We start from the raw sequence: 21,087 nt of genomic DNA on the forward strand, positions 1-21,087 counted from the left end.
AAACGCACATGCGCCCATTGCTCGTCACCCCTGTGAACCCGCCTCTTTTCCCAATAAACGATCATAAACAACAGTTTATGATCGTTTTTTGGGGAAAGGTTTGCAGCTGCCACTGCTGGCGGGGGCGCAACGCTCCTCCGCTCTTATGGAGGAGCTGCACCTGAGGATCTCGGAGCTCACTGAAATTAATTGGCCTTTGGCTGATTGGGGTTCCCTTGAAAGCACGGACACCTGGAGGCTTTGGTGCCCCGTGTTCTGCTGGAGCCTTTGTTATGCCCCTGCCAATGCATGACTGAATTATGCAGCACTGTGGCAAGACAATTATGCCGTAAACTTTGTGATTAAAGGCAAATTGTGCGCTGCATTCTATGACATTCTTAATTATCTAGTGTGGCAGAGGGCAATAAAAACATGCGTTAAACAAGAAAGCGTTTCCTTAGGATTTAGAACTATATTCATTCAGTAGAATGTTCAGAACCTACTCGATTATGTCAGGAATGCAGCAAATGCATAATTATATAGAAAAAACAGCAGCCAGATAATTCAATTGACCCTAATTATAAAGCAGCAGGGAAGCGAACTCCACACTCACGCACTCTACCGGAAAATACATTCATGCGTGCTTTGCAAAAACGTGTTTTATTTTAATTTCCGCTGGTGCATTAAGAACTTATCCTGACAGGAGTTTGTCCTCTTCAATTCATCCACGAAGGAAGAAAAGAAAGGCCCGGAGCATTCCTGGCCAGAATGTCTTATATTCTAGCCCCCTTTGATGTTATCACATATTTCTAATGTAGGTCTATCAGGATACAGCTATTCAAGAAGTCACTGGAAGACAACGGACAATTATGTTTGTTTTGTCTCGGCGAGAACTTAAAACGTCTCGAAAGTCACGGTTTGGACTGCTTAGAGTGCACTGCACAATGTTATTTACTATTGCCAAGATGCAGCCCAGGGGGCAGGGTCTGGGGGGGGGGGGGAGAGGGGTGAGGGGGATGCTTTTCAAAACAAAGCATTAGCAAAACCAATAGGTTTCGCCTTTGCAAATTCTATTGGTTTTGTCAATGTTTAGTTCGACACGTTACACAGCAGCACGAGCTGCTGTACAACTCGGGTTAAAGTGAAAATAAAAAAGCGCTATCAGCGGCCTGCCATCACAGGGCTGTTTTAACTTTAAGTCACAGCAGCTCGTGCTGCTGTATAACGTTTTTAAAAATGAACGTTTCCTGCATAAAGTAAGTAGTGTACATGTAAAGCAATCCAATACCTTCGGGTCGAGTTTGAGCTGTATAAAAGCACCGCAAAAAAATAATTAAATTAAAAACACGTTACATAGCGTTGTAAGATGTTTTTTTTTTTATTTTTTTATTTTGGAGGGCGCTTTTATATATTGCAAACTCTACCCATAGGTGTTGTAGTGCTTTACACGAGTACTTCGTACATTACAGAGGAACACTTATTTAAAAAAACATGTTACACACAGCGTGAGTGCTGTGGCTTAAAGTTAGAAAAAAAGCCCTATGACACGTCACCCATGGCCAGCGCGTTCTTATTTAAACTGTGAGCCAGCATGTTGTACAGCAGCTAGCACTGCTGTGCAGCATGTTTTAAAAATGAAAGTGTCTGTGTGTAATGTAAGTGGTGCTTATGTAAAGCACTCCGATACCTTCGGGTTGAGCTAGTACTACATAAAAATGCCATAACCCTGCTGCATAATTTGGCCTTCTCCTGCCGCATAATTCCAGTGGCTCTGCCCGGCGTAATCTCGGGTGCAGCATTAATGAGGTTGGTTTTCGGATTGCTCTTCATTACTATTGGATCGTTGTTCCACCTAATTCAACTCTCTTAAGGGATGGTGAAAAAAAATGGGCACATTGATCAGTAAGCGTAGAAGAAAGTGAAAGCGCGCCTAAGTCCCTAAAAGTGTGCTCGATTAACTGCGACGTAAAGGGGAGAGGGAGGGTCTTTGGTGGAGACTGTGTTTTTGAGACATGTTTTGATCAGGAGAAGGGGAGACATGCAAATATCAAATTTAATTATACATATTTAAATAATGAGCTTAGCAAAGTGAGAGAGGAGAAGATATGAGAGGGTGTGGCGTAACAGCAAGAGCTGCCGACTTTGAAGCTCGGTGTCAAACACCTAGGCTTGAGTCTCGATGTCGGCTCAACATCCTGTGATTCTGGACAAATTTATTCTTCATGGTGGCACACACTCCCTGCCTATGAACAGTCTAGGCAAGCACACAGGCCTTCTTTCAAAGTATTCCTAATAAATATTCTGCAGGCGGTACGCAACCCAACTGAAGAATACCCACATAACTGCTGAACTGAAAATCACACACTTGTGCAAAAGAGATATTGTGTGGTGCATCAACAGGATGTTACTGTATCTTGGGGTCACGCTCTTTCAAAGGATACTGCTCTATTGCGCATGCTTCATGTGAAGCAATAGATGGCCTGTAGATTTACTCATAAAGGGTGCTCATTCGTAAATGCCAAAAATAGTACCTTGAGACTGAAGTAGCCAGTAGTAGGACACAATCCACCAAACAGCATGGACGGCAGGATGGCAAAGCAGCAGAGAGCAGGAAATGAAATTAGCTGACGTGCTGGCCAATCAGAAGCACGTAGATTAGAGCGACGTTGAACTAAGTCAATGGTAAGTTCAGGTAAGTAAGGGGTGGGTTCTAAGCCTCTTTTAAGTTTTTTTTTTTTTACAAAAGATTTTGCAAGCATGTGGGGCAATAAATGGCCTGCAGATTCACTCGTAAGAAGTGTTCATTCGGAAATCCCAAAAATAGTACCTTCACATTGAAGTAGCCAGTGGAAGGACACTGGTCAGTAGCCAATGGCCAAGGACCAGAAGGAGTACTTGGTCCAGAATCCACCTGACGGCAAAGCAGCAGAGAGCAGGAGGTGAACGCATATAACATGCCAGGCTATCAGAAGCATGCAAATTAGAACAACCTTGGACTAAGCCAATGGTCAGTTCAGGTAAGTAAGGGACTGGTTCTAAGCCCCTTTAAAGTTTTTTTTTCCACAAAAGCCTTTTGCAAGCATGCCACGCAAGTGCACTCGTGCAGACAAAACCTACAAAGGAGCAAAAAAGGAGTATTCTTAGGCAGAGCAGAAAGTTCTAGAGGAGAGGGATAATACCCTACAGTGGGTTTCTGAGCACTCAGAGAAGAATCATATATATGAGGATGCACATCTGACTTCAGACTAAGGATATGTGCTTGACTAGAGGATGTTTATTGACTCCATCATAAATTCTTATGTGACATATTAAGCATGCTGTGATTGTCTAGTACTGGGGTGCAGGATTCACCTGCTTCTTCAAGAGATTTGAAATTTGTACAGATTGTCAAATTCTTAATCCCATTGGCAAATAGTGAACATGTAGTGCACATTTAGCGACCTGGAGATTAGTTCTGTGCACAGGCCCAAGAAGGGCTGGTTCTACTGTTCATGCACGAATAGCATGAAATTTATTTAGAAACACATATAATATGATACTGTATGAATGAGTTCTATATATGTAAAGATGGATAGCGCTGTTAAGTGAATTTGGAGAGCATGGAGCACTTGGAAAACTCTGTTGGGAGTATATTGCTCAGACATTCTTACACATTGAGGTCATTATGAGTTTGCCAGACGGAAAAGGCCGTCCGCCAAACTCCAGCGGTCAGGTTGCCGCCAGTGCAGGCCCCTTTCTGCGGGCCCCATTAAGAGTTTCCTGCTGGGCCAGTGGGTGGAAATGGTGTTTCTGCCTGCTGGCCCAGCGGGAAGCATCCTACAACATTGACGCTGGCTCATAACTGAGCTGGTGGCAATGCTGCAGTGCGTAGGGTGCACCAACACCCATTGCGCTGTTGCTGTTCACTGTCTGCAAAGCAGACAGTGAACAGCGTGACGGGGCTGGCCATGGGGGCCCCTGCACTGCCCGTGCAAAGTGCAGGGCCCCCCCTGGGGCCCCCTGCACCCCGTCGCCACCAGCCTTTACATGGCGGTGCTACCACCATGTAAAAGCTGGCGGAGAGGGGTCGTCGTAATCCCCAGGGCGTCACTGCTTGCAGCGCTGTCCTGGCTTATTAGGACTGCCAGCACCGCCAGTCCCTCCTGTGGAGGAAAACTGGTGGTGCTGGGGTCAGACCATGGCACAACTGCCACGGTCGTAATGTGGCGGTCAGAACGCTGCTTTGGCGGCGGTCAAACCGCCACTGCGACCCTGTCGGTCTCAAGACCGCCAGGGTTGTAATGAGGCCCATCGTGTGGTCAGAAATTACTCCCTACTGACCACAATGTACAACAGTTGCACTTTTCATTGTGGCACCCACATACTGCATGCACCTTACATACTGGCTTTTACATGAATATGATGCCCGCCTGTCCTGTGTACCAGTTTTACACAGGTGTGCAAAACTGACTTTTTTCTTTGTGAAGGAAGTATAATTCTTGCGAAAATGTAAAAAATGTATGTAAAAGTACATGTAGTTGTGACGTGTGCTTCTGTGTGAAAACCAGAACAGTTTATATGTAAGTCTTATTTGATTTGTCACTCAGAAATAATATGCTCATGAGCTAACAGCATGACACGGTTTCAGAGCACTCATAGGAAAAAACGAAGGAATGCGCTTGCATACAAAATGCTAAAAAATTGGCTGCAGAGCATTGCTACAGGGAAAACCTAAGCAAAGATGCACGCACATCCAAAACGCTTGTATATTACCAGTGAAAAACAAACACTGCCAAGAGAAAACTATGAGTGCCCAAGAATAGGACAAGCAGTAAAAACCGCAGCCTATTACTAGTAGGTCAATAATTGTAAACTTTGCTGGACTAATCTTGCGTAATAAAATCTCTGCATAATCCTACTACTTTATTATGACAAAAAACAGCATTTTCTAGGACACCTCTCCTCATTTCCTGTCTGTGTGTCATCTACTTTTCAAGACAAGGACACTCCCATATTAAAATCCTTCTCACTTGCCATGTTGAAGCTCTTCCCTCCCACTATTGCATCTTTAAAAGTAAATCCTTACTGGTAACTTATCTATGGGTATGTCTTGCTCTTATCTTTGTAGATGCCAAAAAGGCATCCACATGCAGCATGAAAGAAACCTCAACACTGGGAAATGGCAGCTTTGTGTGCCACCGGGACACAATGGTATTAGAGAGGGCATCCCCTACTGTATTACTGATAGCGCTGGCGCACATGTAGATCCAGCAATATCTTAAGCGCAGATAAAAATGGCCTTTAGGAAGTGCACTCATAGAGCACCACAAAAAGGTGGCACACCGTCAATGTGCCTCATAGAGGTAGCCAACTGGGGTAGGATAAAGAGCTAGGAACTGAGACTGGGAAGTAGTTGCCAGTGCTTTCTGTTCTGCTTTTCCTAAAATCCTGGAGTGAATCAATCAGAATTTTGAAGCCACCATGCTTCATTAGAGTACTGTTCTGCTACATGTGTGACTCACATTCCTGCAAAGCCTATACAATAAGGTCTCACGGCAGCCAATGCCCAAGCAGTCCCTGGGTGTGCCTAGAGATCGACAACCTTGGCTAGGCTCCCCTAGGATCAAATGCCAAACTAGAACCCTTGGCACCTTTTTATAAAGACTTGACCCCTTATTTGCTCACATTCTCAAAAGGTAAATTCAAACAAGGGTGTCTACAACTTACTTTCCTTAGCTCCTTCTCCACCACCTACAGCTAGATTCTGAAGGTAAATATATCTATTAGGAATAGAGACCTGAAGGCCATTTCATTGGAGCCTACTCAAGCAGAGTACTGTCAACATACAAATGCTGGAAGATGTATACCCTGACAGAGCAGAAAATACAGAGACAAGGAAACAATCCATTACTGAGAAAGGCACACTGACACAAAGGCAGAGAAGTCCGATGCCACACACCAAACAACAGCAGGGACACCAGCAAAGACTCACCTCCTACTCACAATTGTACGCATATATATTGACATGTACAGAATAACCAAAAGAGAAGACCCACTCCACAGACTCTCATGAATTTGTTGGAAGGTTGTAAGACCCATTATCCCTACAAACTAACCTTTACTAGGATAAATTGCAATTTGGAGAACAAGATACATGCACTGAGGCAACCAACAACAGAGCACTGTACTCACCATAAAAGTAGATTGCAAAGAGTCCTCCATTTGCAGCATCACTTTGAAATCGAATTAACACCTGGTGCGTGGAACTTTGGACAGATTTCTTGACAGCATTTCCAGAGAAAACTCCCAGTTGTGGTGCTGTCTGCAGAGGGCCATCCCTGGAACAGGAATAAAGCAGAAACGATGGCTAAGTTTTTGTTGAGAATTCATATCCAGGTTTGTATAGACATTTTTGTGAACAGAGATAAAGTGAGGTTTCAGAGAATTCTTCCCTGGAAGGTAGGCCAACTTTTGCTACTTATAGGGGTAGTGTGCAGTCCTCTGCTGATGACACTCTTCATTGTCGCTAAGTGGTACTCAATCCTAGATCCAGCCCTAACTCAAGTACCAGGACTGGACTATAACAGGATGGTTGATACATTGCAGGTAATGCCTTTAGAATCTGCACCAAGAGAAATGACCTATTGCAAGTGTTTTACATCCAATGGCACTTGCAATACGTAGTAGGGATATCGTCATGTTTGTGACAGAGTGACACATCGGCCAAACTCTAAATCAGGCCCAAAATTGCATACTTCACAAATTCAGCCAATTATCCTCCTGCTTTGCATAAGTGAATGATGTGAAGAGAGCAAGCAGCCTAAAACATCTGAAAAGAAATCTTGATATCCACAAACCTATTAATATGTTTAATGCAACCCACCATTACCTATGTATGTTTTGACAGCTATAAGGGTAGTCTAGCACCGATTTGCCATAATCTAACCACAAACATACAGAAACAGCCTGCGTTTTCTAGTTTTATCCACATTATCACACCTAGCATGTTTCTGCACATCAGAAGATAATGTAATTTATCAAACAAGTGTCCTGCTGAGTTGGCAAGATTACAACATGTTATTCATTAAGCACTTCTGTGATACAATTATATTTTGTTAAATTTTACATTGAGAAATTCAGTAATCCGTAGCAATGTTGTTCACTGGGTTATTAAAATATAGTAAACCTGCAGCAATATCACAGTCATTTTTGATTAAAGCAAAAGGTGTTCATCAGGGCTAAATAACTTTCTTCCTTGACAAACACCTTGGGCCTGATTTAGAGTTTGGCGGACACGTTAGTCTGTCACAAATGTGACAGATATCCCTCCTCCTGTATTACAATCTCCATAGGCGATAATGGGAACGGAAGACAGGCTATCCATCAAATTTGTGACGGAGTAACCTCCTCTACCAAACTTTAAATCAGGCCCTTTGTCGTATCATTTAGGCCCATTTGCGACTAAATTCTGGTACTACACCAATGAAGGATAACTACTGCACATCAAATTTTGTTTGATGCCTTGTGAACACCCTCCTCTTCTCCAGAGCAGCTGTGTCCAATATGTTTGCAGATATTTTATAACTGTGGGTCCATTTAGAGTTAGCGATGAATCACCGTCAGAAATGGCTGCTTAGTAATGTGAAGACTTTAGGGGCGAGAAGGTGGCTTCCAAAGTAGCGTCACTTCCCATAACTCTATGATAATTTGATGTAGAATGGATGTAGACATGCCCTTGTTATTCTTGGTCTACTATTTCAGTGGTATATAACATTTTGACTTCTGTGGATCCACACATAATCATTGCTCGAATTAGAGGACCCCCCAATGAATAATTTTTGGAATCTGTGGACCCTGTCTAAGTCACTACCGGAAGCTGCAGACCCCGCCTAAGTAATTTTAACCACAAAACAACACACAAAAATACAGAAACAATCTTTTATCAAGCAAATACACACAATGAAATAGTGTATTTAATTCACAAACAAATATAAAAAAAATGATTTAATTTTAATGGGAAGGTTGTAGTTTTACCAAAATCAGTTGAGACCACTCATCATTCTTTAATGCACTTACCCTGCTCCCAATCAATCTGAGGATATCAACTTAATTTTTAGCCCCGATAACAAATTCCTTCACATTTACATATATTTTAGAAATTTCAATTGACATGTTGCTCTTTATTTTTAGACACTTTACTAATCTGTTAATATTATGTAATTTTCTAAGCAGTTGCGGACCCCCTGAGTAGGTGTGGCAAACCCCCCAGGGGTCCCCGTACCGCACATTAAAAATTACTATTCTAGTTGGTTTCTGAAATGCTCATCAATACGAAACCACTACTTATTCCAGAGGTATGCACATGAAGTATGAACACAGAATATATAATCAACAAAAAACCTTTGTGACTATTTCCACTGAGTTTATTTCTGGGAGTCTGCTGGCTTACAGAGAACATATCTGGGGGCAGGGGCAGACAGCAAGGTGTTAGCAATGTATACATACACATTGGAAAGGATCAGATTTACTGAAACATTAGCCACTGAGGCACACTTTTTGTGGAACAATGATGGAACAGAGCGAAGGAAGCAAAGCCGTTCAAAGTTATAGGAGTGAATGCTTTAAGCCGAGAGCTCTTGGGTGTTAAGAGAAATGACAAAAGTCCAAAAACATGCCTCTACTTCAAGAATGCTTTCTCACCATCACACCCTCGGTAAAAGAAACAGAGACACGCACCATACTCAAAATACCTTTGTATTCTACAAGGCAATAAAAACCAACTCACCACCCTAAGTGACTGAACAGTTCACCATCTCAGAAGGTCAGTTCAACAAACAAGGTGGTGAAATTGCCATGGTAGTTACCAATAACTGCATGAAGGAAAACAGCTGAAGGCATGCCTTCTCATGCTATACACCCAGGATCTCAGATGAAATCCCCTCAAACATCACACTGTCGTCTTCACTCCTCCAATTCAGAATGAAGCAGATAAGTTCCCTTTTCAGGTAATACCTTAATCACCATTGATAAAAACCTTGTTGATCCTTCTCTCCAATGGCTACAATCACTTTGATTGATCCCCCTAAATATCTACGGCGTTTTGCTGCTTTTCAGAGATATTTGCTTGACATACGTCCTCAATACATTGAAATTCATGTAACATATCACAGAAAGCAAACAAGAAACACTAGTCCAGGCACTCCATAGAACCCAGTTTGTCGCCATTGATTCCCAGCCTGTTATGGTCATTGACCAACAATGCTAATTTATAGATTGTTTACCATTATTGACTCTGTTATAAAACTTCTTTGCAGCATTACATTTGTTTGGAGGCTCCTTCACATGCAAGCCTTGTGGAACGATGGTGTAGTAGTGAGCAAAGAACCCAACAGTAGCAACATGCATTCCATGGATGACTCCTTACCAGACAGTGATGAAGTCATTGTAGGCTTCGGTCTGCAGCAGAGTGAAGTTGATGTGAATCCCATACCCCGGGGGCACGGTGATCAGCCAAATGCAGTCCTGAGAATTGGGGTACTGATTCGGGAAGCCCGGGGAATACACGGTGTCATTGTAGGCAGTGATATTTCCTCCACAAGGGACTGCTCAGAACCACAGCATGAGAGGAATTAGGATTGGAAAGAAAGGAATATGAGGAAACAAACAAACAGCAGGGAAAACAAACATATAAACAGCTCTTCTTCGGAGTCTGCAACAACTGTTAATAAATCATAATAAGAAAAGGCCTGCTTAGTATTCTAGGGCTCCATCGGGGAGGCTCACTCGGAGGCTGCTTGCACAGCTGGCAATCAGGCAGACACACACCTCACCAAGCAAGCAGTAGATGAGGGGTGGCAGAGTGCGCATTGGAGAAGGAGGAGGAGGAAGAAGAGGAGGAGGAGGAGGAAGTAGTTTTTGCACGGTTCGACTCTGTGGCAGCGGGGAGGGAGGCCTTATTCTATCTTTTAATTACTATGTGTACATAATTTGAGAGCAGATGTAACATAATGTTGAATTTATAATCCAGCAGCAGGATAACTGTGATGCCTGCAGGTGACGAGACGTACAGTAGGGCTGTTGGTAGGCCTAGGAGATTTTTTAATTACGCGGTTGAAACATGTGTAATTCTTGAATTGTTTTGTGACCTGCACTTTCAGAAATTACTTAAACTTTCGCATTATGTAAATTTACATCATTTTTCGTCCTCACAGAACATAGCTCACCGAGAAACACATTTTGCTGTACCCAATCTTTTATGATATTTCTGCGAGACATTTCTATCCATGAAAAAAACATCACATAAAATCCTAACAAACCACATTTCTCCTTAGAAATGTTATTTTGTCACATTTAAAAGGAATTTTGTGAAACTTTACGTGGAAAATTATGCAATCTCGCACACCAAAATGCCGTGGGTGTTGACATTATTGCATCTGAGCAAGAGCCTAGGATTGGTAGAGAAGGTGGAATTTAAATTGCTTAGAGAAATGGAAAAGAAACTCGAAGTGGGTACGTATAGAAGCTGCCAAGAGTGAAGTATGGTGCAGGGTTAACCAACTGACTGGCACACTTGCACCACCCTCCTTATCAGGCATACCCCGACCATTGCACCTTTCACCAACACACTGCTTCCACGTTACATTATGTTAAATTGAACTTTACTCCACACCAGGGTAGATGAAGTCTGATAAAAGCACCTCTCACCTGGCACGAAATATCATCCACCCAGAGCAGTGCAACCTCCTTGATTGTACATTTTATATCCTTGACAGAACGGTTTCTTCTACTGGGGACATGTACCCCTTTTATATCTAGATAGGGTACCACCACTGTCTGATATTTTAATAGTGTCACACTCAGAGCTCTGCCACAAAACCCGAGTCTTATCCTACAGCAACTCACCCCATTTAATTATTATGTCCCCCAAAGAGCTCTGAACAACCACCTCCATCATCATGGCCTGCAGCTAACTTTCCATTACAGCACAGAGATGTTTGCGAGATCCTCTCATTTGATTATTGGTGCCAGTCTCAGCTTTTCCAGCTCTAGAACCTATAACCATTTTTCCCCAGTGCATCTTCATCGTGAACTTTAGTGATCCGTGCCGGTTTCATAGCAGCAGCACATACGGATCTGCCAATAAACCCCTTACTCAAAAAGACAACTACATGCTAGGAGTTTACTCTACTGCAGTCTCAGGTATACCTTCCCTGATAATGAATAAACTACATTTAATATAAATTCTTCATTTTGGGGAAAGTTTTAATCTCACACATATTTTTGGAAATCTCAAACACCCTGGGTTACATTTAAAGGTAGGTGGCCGGACCACTAAAATGCCACTTTGGTGGAGCCACAGTGAGGTTTCCTAATTTAAAGATGTATGCTGTGGCATCAGCCATTTTCACCCAGATGACTCCTGCAAACACAGCAAGAGCTAGGGAGAAAATTATATGTGATGACATCCCATGACATACCATGCCCACTTCTGTTATTTCTGAAGATGGCCCTAATGTGAGGGTTTATTTTCAGAGGCAACACATGTAATGGTTCTACTTTCCTATGTGTTTTCTCCCACAGACTTGGAGTGATTTTAGGAGCTTTCTGTTTGATAACTCCACAGCTTGCATGGCAGCTTCAGACAGGAAAAAAGATGGTGGTAATGGTGTTGGATGGACCTCTGTTAACAGGCCTTTCTCTATGAAGCAATTTTCACTCATGTTGGCTCTGCCGAAAGGGTGCTTTTCGATAGAGGAGCTGGAAGCAGCTCTTCCATCAGAAACCAAGCATTGTGTGCAGTATATATGAGGTGAGGAAACAACTGTTTTCATGTCTTATACTAGCATTCTACACATTTCTTCTATGTCTCTCGTTTTCAACACTTACTTTGGTTCTGTCTTAGACCTCATCAAATTGCAGTCTAATTTTCAATCTCACATGCTACAATAATGCTAACATCACACAAATCGTTCCAGAGGTGGAATACATTCCCTTGCCCTAAGCACTTGCTCCTAGGCAGTGGACCATTGGATGTTCCACTACAACCTCAAGTATAAAGCTTAAATCATCATAAACTGACATCCTCTGCTATGGAACTTGATCCAAGTGCTGTCCCACTCCTCTCTCACTCCACAAATTCTGATCATGGACTCCAAACTATCCCTTGTTCCATAGGGAAAACAAGAGGTGGCAGTCTCTGTAATCACTATGCAAACCCTGCTCGACATTGTTCCACATCTAGGCTTTGCAATTTGGGTAGATGTCACAATTGTCTTGCATGTGTATCAATTGCATTGTACTTACTTGCTACATCTTGGGCCTCACACTGCCTTTTCTACAACAAGTACAGAATATCACTGCATGACAATTTGTACAATCCTCATCTTTAACCTCTTCATCCCCACATTACAAGCTCTCCACTGACTGCCAGTGACAAGGCAAATTTTATTCAAGGTTCTCGCCTTCCCTCACTGGACCATCAATTGCATAAGAGTGGTTTGGTTCCAACTCAGTCTTTGCACACACTGGCAAAGAAAGGCCTGCAAGTCTTCACTGGCCTGCTTCTGACCATCACTTTATTCAAAAGTCTTTTAATTTTGACATATTATTCTCTGTACAGACTGATAAGCTCTGAAACTCATTCTCAGCCGGGATAACAATTCTCTATAACAAACTTATGTTCTGAAAAGCAGTAAAGATCTGGCTGCAAAAGACTGGATCCTCCAATCAGGCTTATGAAGGACAAGAGGAAGATTGTATGCACATACAAATGTGACTCTTTCTGCCTCTTAGCCTTCTTTCTCACCTAATGCTGATGTACAACTACAACATTAGAGCACACCTCAGAAATCTTATAAACAACATGCTCTGCAATATATAGACCCACAATAAGCCCTCACTTTATCAACCTTACAAATAAATGGTTAAGCATCTTACCCAGCTATTCAGAGGGGGATCTCAGGGCCACCACAGTTGTATGAAGCACTAGCCAAGCGTTCCACTAAAGTACAATACATACAATACAACTCTAACCGTCTTAACCTTTAGTCAAAGAAAAAGGCCAGGACAAACTACATTTTTGGAGAATGCTGAAGCTTTACTTATTATTTAAATAATCAATTGACAGGAGTAACCTGAGCATCTCAGCACCATGACAAACAATTCCCTTCATTTGTATTACACACATACTGGCATGTCAATGGCCATTTGGGTGTCTGGTGAGACAGATTATAGTTTATCAGATATAATACAAGAGACTCTAGTTGATCCTTTACCTTTGACAAAGACCAAGAATTGTTGAATTACACCAGGCATCCTTGTGTATCTTTATGTGATGGATAGCAATCATTTATTGTCAATTTTATTATGTTTCTTTTCTGTCAATACAATGGGTCTATGTTGAAAGTGTCCTGTGTTGAGAACTGCTTTGGATTCTCTGCAGCCCTTGCAACTAATTGTCATCTTGTCTTCAACTGGAAGAAGTACCTGGAACATTTAAATGTAACCTGCCAATGTTTGTGTTTTCTACTCATTGTCATTTATTGCAGGCAGAAAGGGGCAAGGTAACGCCTAAATGATATTCCTTTTAGTGGGATATCATAATCTTCCCTTATTAAGACTCCTGTACGGTGATTAGAAGTAAATGCAGTAATTTCTAAATCCTAGGGGGCATGAGAAGATGGTGGACTGGGAGTTCCTGCAGGTAGATGAGCGAAGGACTGATATGGCTGGAGCAGAGTTAGCTTCATATCAGGCGAAGACCAAGAGTTGCATATTAGGTGTTATGCGGAAAAATGATATTTGACGGACTAAAATGATATATAAAACAAGGTTGGGCTGATACCACTCATAGTCCGGGCTTTATTAAAAATTCTAGATCTGCCCATGATAATATCAGGCATGAAAACATGTGAGTTGGTAACTATTGCAAAAGAGCTTAGACTAAGGATATAAAGTGCATTAGAAAGTTAGGTGGCTGCTCAACTCAGCAACTATTATTTCAGTACCTCTAAAACATGACAGGACCTATGCAGAGACAGGCATGCCAGGCGCCACCCTTTCAGAAGCACTGGCATTTTTTAAAGAAAGTATTCGAATTGCCCCAGTAGTTGCATCAGATATTGTCTAGGACATACAGCATTTTTTAACATTTGCAGAATACCGACCATCACACATTCAATGTCTTCTGGTAGAGTGGCATATCATTATTTTCTACAGCAGGATGCACACTAGTTTTGTGGTACAGTCTGTATCATGTGATACATTCCGTATCATGTGCACCTACCTTCACATCGAGGGAAAGGATGGTCCCAGTTCCTGTTGGTGCCATGCAGACATGTGAGGACAGGTTCACCGGTCAAGTGATATCCAGGCAGGCACTCGAAAGAGACCGACTGCCCCACGTTATAGCCTGCCCCTCTTACCACGCCATTAACAAAAGGTTCAGGGTCAGGGCACTCTTGAAGTTCATAGGCTGGTGGGTAAAAGAAGAGAAAATAATTTGTTCACACACTCTTCCACCGAAAATAGGAAGCACTACACATGTTAGGGGAACTGGCATTAGCAGTGTGCAAACTTTATTTGTTGTTTGTGAAGATGGGAAACTTGGCCCTTGGTAAAGACAGCAAAAGGTTTTAGACTTTGCTCAAGGCAGACACAGTCCTGTGGGCAATTTCCTACTGCACAATATGTGGCAGGTGTGGCATTCTGGGCAATACATGATGTGCTGGCTGCGGCACCCTTCAATATGGATTTAGGGTAGATGGAGAAGAGAAAGTGCATGTGCCTAAGATCAAGGAAACAGGATATGTGGGGATGCTTATAGTAAAAAAACGTGGGTTGCCTTGGCAATGACAGATGATAATGCATTAATCCGGTGGCGATACGCAAGCCTTTTCACAGTACAGTAAGTACAAGTAAGGACTTGCAGTTTACATGCTATTGTAAGTAGTAAAATGGATGTGACACACTAAGGTAACTACTGATCTGTATGTAACACTATACTCAAGAATGCTTTGCATGTGGTACACAATGCTAAGTAATGGTGCTCCTGTCGCTCGCCTTAAGAGGCGATGATAATGCTGCAGTAATATACTTAAAATACAATATATGTGGCATGTTATTTTTGCAGCACAATTAGAATTGTGTGGTAAGAGAGAACCAAGTTTTAGGCCAGTGTTGAATAAATTATGCATCAGTGGTAGGCAAATTATGTAGAGAGGAAGAGCACATCGTGAAACACTGTAGACAGTATAAGGCCAATTTTATGGCACATTCTGATCGTATCTATCGAGCAATCGTGACATTGTAAAACACATTGACACGAAAGAGATTGCAATACACATTGATACGAAAGAGATTGCAATACTATAACAAGTACATAGGTTTCTTAAGAAACAAAACCCTACACACTCAGCAGATCCTATTTTAACTGTTATGCAATAAACAAAATAAGCTTTGCCCTGCATGGCATCCCAATAATGTCATTACATTAACAACGACCTTTTTAATTTTCACCGTAAAATTGGTCTGTAAAACATGTACTATGCTGCCTCTAGCAGATAACACTGACATATATGTGCAGGCTTCCTGTAATGAAAAGTGCGCCTCTTTTATTCTGGGCAGCCTGTCTATCTTGCTAAGCTTGTCTTTAGCTTTTATTATGTAGATTTGTTTAAGTGTAGGCACTTTAGGGTTCAAGACACCAGACCTTGATCGAAAGTGAAAACTATTCGTTCGGGAAGCCTCCCAAGGCCCTCTTGAAATAACTGCGGATCCAACATTAGTGTTGGAAGAAACGTCTAGTTTAAGAACAGCGCCCGTGATAGATACACACGCTACAATAATTAATTCTTTACTCTCTGTTCCAATTACGTTTAAGTATTCAAGATGTTTGTCCTGCTGTGGGCAACACCCCTTAGCAAACACCGAACAGACATGTTTACACCATGTGGGAAAAACTTTCACCTCTTTAAATTAAAGGACCTCAGTTTTCGTTTTCAAAGGGTCGGGCATTCTGTTGCAATACGTGCATAATTTTGAATAATGTTTGATCCATTTGAGCTGAAGACTTTAAATTTCCAATGTATGCAGCAGATGGTAAATTGTGTAGAAACTACAGCAAATCTGTCTTCATATGAAAAAAAAGTCAAGGGTGGTATACATTTAAGTATAGTTAGGAATGCTATGACTGGCATATGGTAGTAAAACAAATTCTTAGGATGTAATATAGTCGTAGTCATATGCAGTGATTATCTACAGTAAAATAAGATAATTATGTGGCACACTATTGTATGCATTGTTCTATATATGGCACTCTAAAGTGATGCTCATTATGTGCGTGTCAATTTATCTTATGCTATACATGAGATACACTATAGTAAATGTTTACACTGAAATACGTTATTCATGTGGTTCACTATTTTAACAATGCTATGTATATGATAACCAAAGGTAGGTAATGCTATGTATTAGACCTGGCATCATTGGTGTGATCTCCCCTAGCTTTTTGCCCTCTGACCTCCTGTGTTTTTTTACCTATTTTTGCTGACCTGTAGGGATCTGGGAACTTTACCACTGCTGACAAGTGCCAAAGTGCAGGTGCTTTGTCCTTCAAAACATGTAACATTGGTGTCTCCATGATTGGCATATTTAATTTACCTGTAATTTACCTGTAAGCCCTTGGTAAAGTCCACTATATGTGCCCAGGGCCTGTTAATTAAATGTTACTAGCTGGTTATGCCACCCACCACAGCATCCTTCCAAACATGACTCAGGCTTGCCATTGCAGAAGCCTGTGTGTGCAGTTTTAAACTTTCATCTCAACCTGGCAGGGGCACCCACTTGCCAGGCCCAAACCTTCCTTTTTTATTACATGTAAGGGTAGGACCTACTTACCCTCAAGGGAAGGGTGCAGTGTACATAAAAGGTTGTGCATGTGCCTTTTAAATTTAACATGTCCAGATAGTGAAAAAAACTGTTAAATTAGTTTCTCACTATTGCAAGGCCTATCTCTTCCATGAGATAGCATTGGGGTTGCCTTAAAACATCTTTTAAGTATAACTTCCCAATCGGACAAGATAGAATATGAAGTTTGGTGTCCCTGGACTCTCAATTTAATTTGGCATTAAGGTGGCATTTTCTTACTTTAACCATCCTGTGCCTCTACCTGTCCCTGAATACGTCTGGGGTAGATGACAGCTGGGCTCTGTGCAGTCCCACTAGACAGGCACACACAGAGGGAGCTTTGGTGTGGCATTAGCATATTGATTGCCCATCACCAGGTTGATGGGCATTCCCTGACTAGAAGGGAGGGAGGAGCTGACACTTCCCTCTGAATAGGGTTCTGCCTCTCCTCATACAAAGGGCTGCCTACCCCCTGCATAGTGACTGGAGTCGAGAAGGGCAAGGAAGTGACCGTGGGGACTTCAAAGGAAACTCTGGAAGATTCTCAGGCCTTTCAGACTCTGGGCATTCAGGCATAAATGTTGGACCCCAAACCCAACAGTTTTTTAACTTTACTGGGAGAAGGACAACCTGTCAAGAAGAAGGACTACTAGGCTGTCAGGAGGGACTGCCACTCTGCACTGCATTGCTGTGCAATGGCCTACTGCTCCTGTGTGCTGGACTATAGGAGGGACGGCTACCTTGCTGCTGCACTGTGTGCTGGCCTGCTGCTTCTGTCCTACAAGGGAAGGATTGGACTTTGCCAACTTGGTTCCTCCCAGAGTCTCCAAGGGCTTGTCAGCTTGCCCCCAGTTCAAGGTCTTCATGACCTTCAAAGGCGTAATTTTGGACTTACTGCCCCGTGTGACCTGCACCAGCTTGTCAGCACATACTTTTGTGGTGCTGAAACGCATAAAAAGGTTCTAGTGTGGTGCATCCCGTAGCACCATACTGTCTGCCATGTACCAGTCAGCTGTGCTCCACAAACCTTAGGGAGGAGTGTCGGGTTGCAGGCCAAGGCCAGGGATTACTGTCCCACTCCAGCCTACACTTGGAAGCTTTTGTGGCAGCCGTCTCCCCTGCCCCATTACGGGAGGCTACCACACTGCCCAACTCAGGAACCTGCACTACTCTCAAGACAGTTGCTGTATCTCTGGAAGAGGAGAGCACGACTGCGACAGCTGTCCCACAGCACTACCCCCGGGTGACCAGCCACTGACCTGAGGAAACTCAGCCAGGGGCTCGCCCGGCCTGCAACACCGCCCGGTTTAAGGTGCAGTACTGCCGCCACACCAGCCATCGTAGCCACAGAGAAAAAGAATGTGACTGCCAGTGCAGCGTCAGGCTCACCAAAGGACTCTGCAACATGGATACAAGGGAAGCACACACATTACTCTGACCTTCCCACTGGGAACTCTACTAAATTCTTCCACTATATGTTATTTAGGCTCATAACCTTGTGGATCTAATTCACTCGCATGCCCGCAACCCCTAATGATTAACTGGATTTTTGTTGTGTTGGTCTTAACTTAAACAGATAAACATATTTTATTTTTCTAAAGCTGGTGTTGAGTCTTTTTGGTGGTGTATTTCACTGTGTTGCTGTGAGTGAGTGCTGCACAAATACTTTACACTTTGCTTTTTAAGTTAAGCCTGCCTGCTTTAGCCAAGCTACCAGGGGCTGAGCACAGGTTAATTTAAGTTGTGTATCTCACTTACCCTGACTAAGGTTTTGGTCCCTACTTGGACAGGGTACATACCCTGCCGATTAGAGACCCAATTTCTAACACTGTGCATTTGGGGGCCTCATTTACAAGAAACTGGCCCATCATCATGGATGCAATAGATTTGTTGCACCTGCTGCACCTCCCCTAATGATGCCATGGATGCAAAGTATTTACAATGCAGAGCTCCATGGTGCACATTTTCACAGATGCGCAAGAACTAAAGTGACGCACTGCTGGAGTTGCGTCATTAAACTGACGCAACTCCAGCAATGAGAGAAGAGTCCGATTGGAAAAAGCTCTGTCAGTTTTACGTCTGGCCTGAGCAGGCGGTAAAATTCTGATGCAGTAAAACCGTACAGTAACTCAGTGAAAAGTTGGAAATTGCACTGCATCAGTTCTATGTGGCTTTTTCTGTGGGAATGCCTACCCTGCATGCATTATACCTTGCACAGGTATAATGTGACACAGGGCTTTACAAACCGATGCATTGGGCCCGATGCATCACTTTGTAAATATGAAGCAGTGTAGTGCACTACTAACACTGCTGCTGCATCAAAAAAAATGATGCAGCGGCGGCGCAAGACACTTGTAAATGAGGCCCTCGGTTTACTAAGATGATGGGTGTTTATAGCAAGAATGTGTTCAACACTAGGTTTGTGGTGGATCACTTTTAAGTTTCAGTGAATATTTGTGTTCTACAATGTGTTGCTTATTCTCTTTTCAACAGAAAGAGAAATCGGCAAGTACAAGATTGTAATTTGTGAGGCTGGACTGGCCGTACCGGGAATCAGGCATTTCCCTGGGAGTCTGGAAGGGTGGGAGGCCACTTTTGTAACTGGGGCCGGTTTTGTAGCAGTGCACCAATTGTAAACGCACTGCAGGGTTACCTGTATACCCAACAGTATTCAAGCAATAATAAAAGTGCCAAGGTAACTCTGGTGATTAATTTACCTGCGGGAGAGTGATGGAGTTTTGTCTAGTGGCAGTTTTGACTCGTATAAGGTAGCGCAGAGGGCCAATATGCCTTATGTGAAGAATATGTACCACACGGATCTCAGAATTATATTTAATGTGCATAGCTCAGGGGGATAATGCTTCTGTCACAGAGAGCCTTCTCTTACTGTGTAGTTCATAAGTTACAATCACAATCTAGCACAGTGAGCTATGAACTGTCATCATAGAGTTGCATTCTTTGATGATCCTACTTTTGCTAAAGAGGGTTTGTTTGGGTAGAAACAAATTGTTATTAGTAAAGTCAACCCTAATCACTGTGTTATGTTCTGAATCCTGAGTTTATGCTTCACCAGACCAAGCACTCTTATAAAATGCCTACCATTATGGATGGATTATGAATCCGACATCTTGTAGTCTCCTTTGTCTTATGTAACATTTTCTACACTCTGACTTACATATGTATGATTCATAGTTTCTCTATGTGTGTGTGGTGTAAAATGCTCCAACACCCTACACTGATAAGAGAGGTGCTATAAAACAAATAAAAATATATGTGAGAGAGGGGCTATGGAGAAATGAGAGGCACTGTTAGAGGGTGATGGTGAAGGAATCATTGAGGAACCCCAACAATCCGGGTGCACTCTAAGGTCCCTATTTAATATCCTTTAAAAACTAATACCACAGAATATATCATGAAAAATGTGTTTTAGAATGCACCCTTTGTCACTTTTCCCATATTTTCTTGGGGATGGGGGGACCTCCAAGCCCCACTGTAGTGGTGAGACTTGCTCGCTATGCGCCCTATGGGGGATGGTCTGCCAAAATTTGACACAGCTGCTTTGGGTTCCCTGTCCAGCCTTGACTGTTTCATAAGTTTAGGTTTGTGCATGTCCGTTGCCCTCAATGCCAGCCATGTAGAAATTACACAACAACTAAAGTGAGCTTGCTAGTCTGAAAAGTCTGGTTGGAGGTAGGTGCTAGTCATGCCACACAGCATTCAACTCAACCATTTTTTACAAAGACCAGTTCTGGAAGTTTGGTCCGCATAGTCATGCCTTACCTTGATACTCCAGCTTAAATCCTGGTTTATTCTGAGAATGATCACTGTGAAAGTACACACTTGTCTCATAGGAGGTGGACAGCAGTGAACCTGGAATCTCAGCATCACTGAACCGACCAATCAAAGTGCTGGTTTCATAAGGGCCATTTCGGATTTCTAGGAAGTCATGGTTAGGCTCAGTTGAAAAGTTCAGAAATTGAATATGAGCACCTGCAAAAAGTGTGAAAGGGTAGAGTGTCAGAAGTAATAATTCATATAATGTGTTCTATCCTGCTGGGTGCTCTCTTGATTCTGGACAACGGTGGAAGTTTGCGTGAAATACAGATACTGAGATGTGGTGACAGAGACTGATAATGGGAGACGGTGGTTTGAGAAGCATTCATTACAGTACAATTTGGCTCACTTACGCATTACATTTAATAAACACTTTGGTCCAATTCACAA

At 42.6% G+C, this 21,087-nt stretch overlaps 1 protein-coding gene across 1 annotated transcript in view; it reads right to left on the reverse strand.

Annotated features, from left to right (window-relative positions):
* Positions 1-21,087, reverse strand: part of CSMD2 (CUB and Sushi multiple domains 2) — a 1,417,205-nt gene that overhangs the window by 172,860 nt on the left and 1,223,258 nt on the right. The window contains exons 41-44 of the mRNA XM_069223779.1: positions 20,644-20,853; positions 14,243-14,431; positions 9,383-9,560; positions 6,151-6,296 (exon numbers count right to left, since the gene is read on the reverse strand). Of these exons, the coding sequence (XP_069079880.1) occupies positions 6,151-6,296; positions 9,383-9,560; positions 14,243-14,431; positions 20,644-20,853 (723 nt within the window). The remainder of the gene's footprint in view (positions 1-6,150; positions 6,297-9,382; positions 9,561-14,242; positions 14,432-20,643; positions 20,854-21,087) is intronic.

The sequence above is a fragment of the Pleurodeles waltl genome, chromosome 3_1 (assembly GCF_031143425.1).
Source record: "Pleurodeles waltl isolate 20211129_DDA chromosome 3_1, aPleWal1.hap1.20221129, whole genome shotgun sequence".
Classification (NCBI taxonomy): Eukaryota; Metazoa; Chordata; class Amphibia; order Caudata; family Salamandridae; genus Pleurodeles; species Pleurodeles waltl.